At 39.1% G+C, this 1,513-nt stretch overlaps 1 protein-coding gene across 1 annotated transcript; it reads right to left on the reverse strand.

Annotated features, from left to right (window-relative positions):
- Positions 1 to 493: 493 nt before the first annotated feature.
- LOC109213894 lies at positions 494 to 1,015 on the reverse strand. The gene has a single exon (XM_019377728.1). The coding sequence runs from the start codon at positions 1,013 to 1,015 to the stop codon at positions 494 to 496; it is 522 nt and encodes a 173-aa protein (XP_019233273.1).
- Between the last annotated feature and the right edge of the window lie 498 nt (positions 1,016 to 1,513).

Here is a 1,513-nt window from a genome sequence, read left to right on the forward strand (position 1 = left end):
TGATTTTCTCCAAAACATGCCCTTGTTCATGTTCCAAATTTGGCAACTACTACCCTTCTAATTTTTCAAAAAGAAATTTTAAATTAACGAGTTGCTCGGAATACTGCCAATATATCAATATTGAAAACATGCTCAATGCAAATTTAAAAGCACTGTACTTGTTCATGTAAATTAAAGAGTTAATCGGAATACTGTCAATATATAAATATTCTTGGTTTATTACTCAGGAGATTTGGTGAATGTTAATAGTTGAAACAACTTATTCATCAAACTGTTGAATTTAAACATGTAAATAAATTCTTATGGAATAATTTTTCAATTAGTAGGTTTACATTTTTATTCAGAACACTGTCAGTATAAAGTACAAAGTACGAATCAAATAATCTTGTTAATAAAATTCCAAGTCTAATCAAATATAATATGAAATGAAACGGACAATAAGCGATAGTACTATTAATTACGTTATTCAAAATTTTGATTAATTGCTGGTATCTCATCTAGTACGGGTTGTCGCGGGAAACAACAGACCGCCGTTCACGACGGCAGCGTGAAACCCGACGGTCCTGCACTTTATTCCACTCGTATCCTTTGACGGAGATAACCACGCCGGCGAGTTCGCCGACGGCATGATATTAGTTGTCCGTTTGTACAAACCGAGCCACTTGTTCTGCATGAACCGGTGTTTTCTCCACGGAGGAATGTGAAGGCCTCTGCTTTTCAGCGACCGTCTCGCCGCGTCGCTCATTACTCTCAATATCTGCTTCAACTCTTCAATTTTGCTAACAAAAACCTTCGGCAATGACTGTAGTAATTTTCCATACTGATTCGTCGGCCTCGCGATTTCGAACTCAGCTGCGAAATCGAGATCGACGAAGTAACGAGTGATGATCCGATTGGCGGAATCTAATCTGAGAATGTCAATAAACTCGTAAATTCCGGCTGCAAGTCCACCGGAACTCTCCCATTTTGTCTTGCATACCGCCGCATTGTAACGAAAATTTCTCAAATATGCCATTACATTCCCCTGGAGTATCGATTTATTTGATTTTGCACATGAAAGCACTTCCTGTTTGCTCAAAAAATATTACACATCTTACGAGTACTAAACAATATAAATTAATCCCGGGATAATCATAGCAAATCGTAATAATCCGTTGGACCAAATGAAAGAAACTAAATTAAGAACTCAGAATTAGGGGGAGAAGCATTAGAAACCTTTATTGATAATATTTGTTTGGTCTGCCTCTCCATGAAGAGGTTCAGAGCCTTACAATGGTGTTTTTCTCTTCCCATAAGAGGGGTATATTTTCTCGTTTCTCTCTCCTCTCACTAGTGGTCAAGAAGCCCCCCTTTTCTAGGGCTACTGCTCTTCGTATTTATAGATGTGAGCTTTGTGAGCTGGCAATAAATGGCCGTGGCCATGCTGAAGTTCCGTCCCATGGGGGAATGACTGGGCCGTACCCTCGTAGATTAAATCGGACCAGAGTCGAGTCCTGTTACGAATAAAGTGGCC

This window comes from Nicotiana attenuata, unplaced genomic scaffold, assembly GCF_001879085.1.
Source record: "Nicotiana attenuata strain UT unplaced genomic scaffold, NIATTr2, whole genome shotgun sequence".
Classification (NCBI taxonomy): domain Eukaryota; kingdom Viridiplantae; phylum Streptophyta; class Magnoliopsida; order Solanales; family Solanaceae; genus Nicotiana; species Nicotiana attenuata.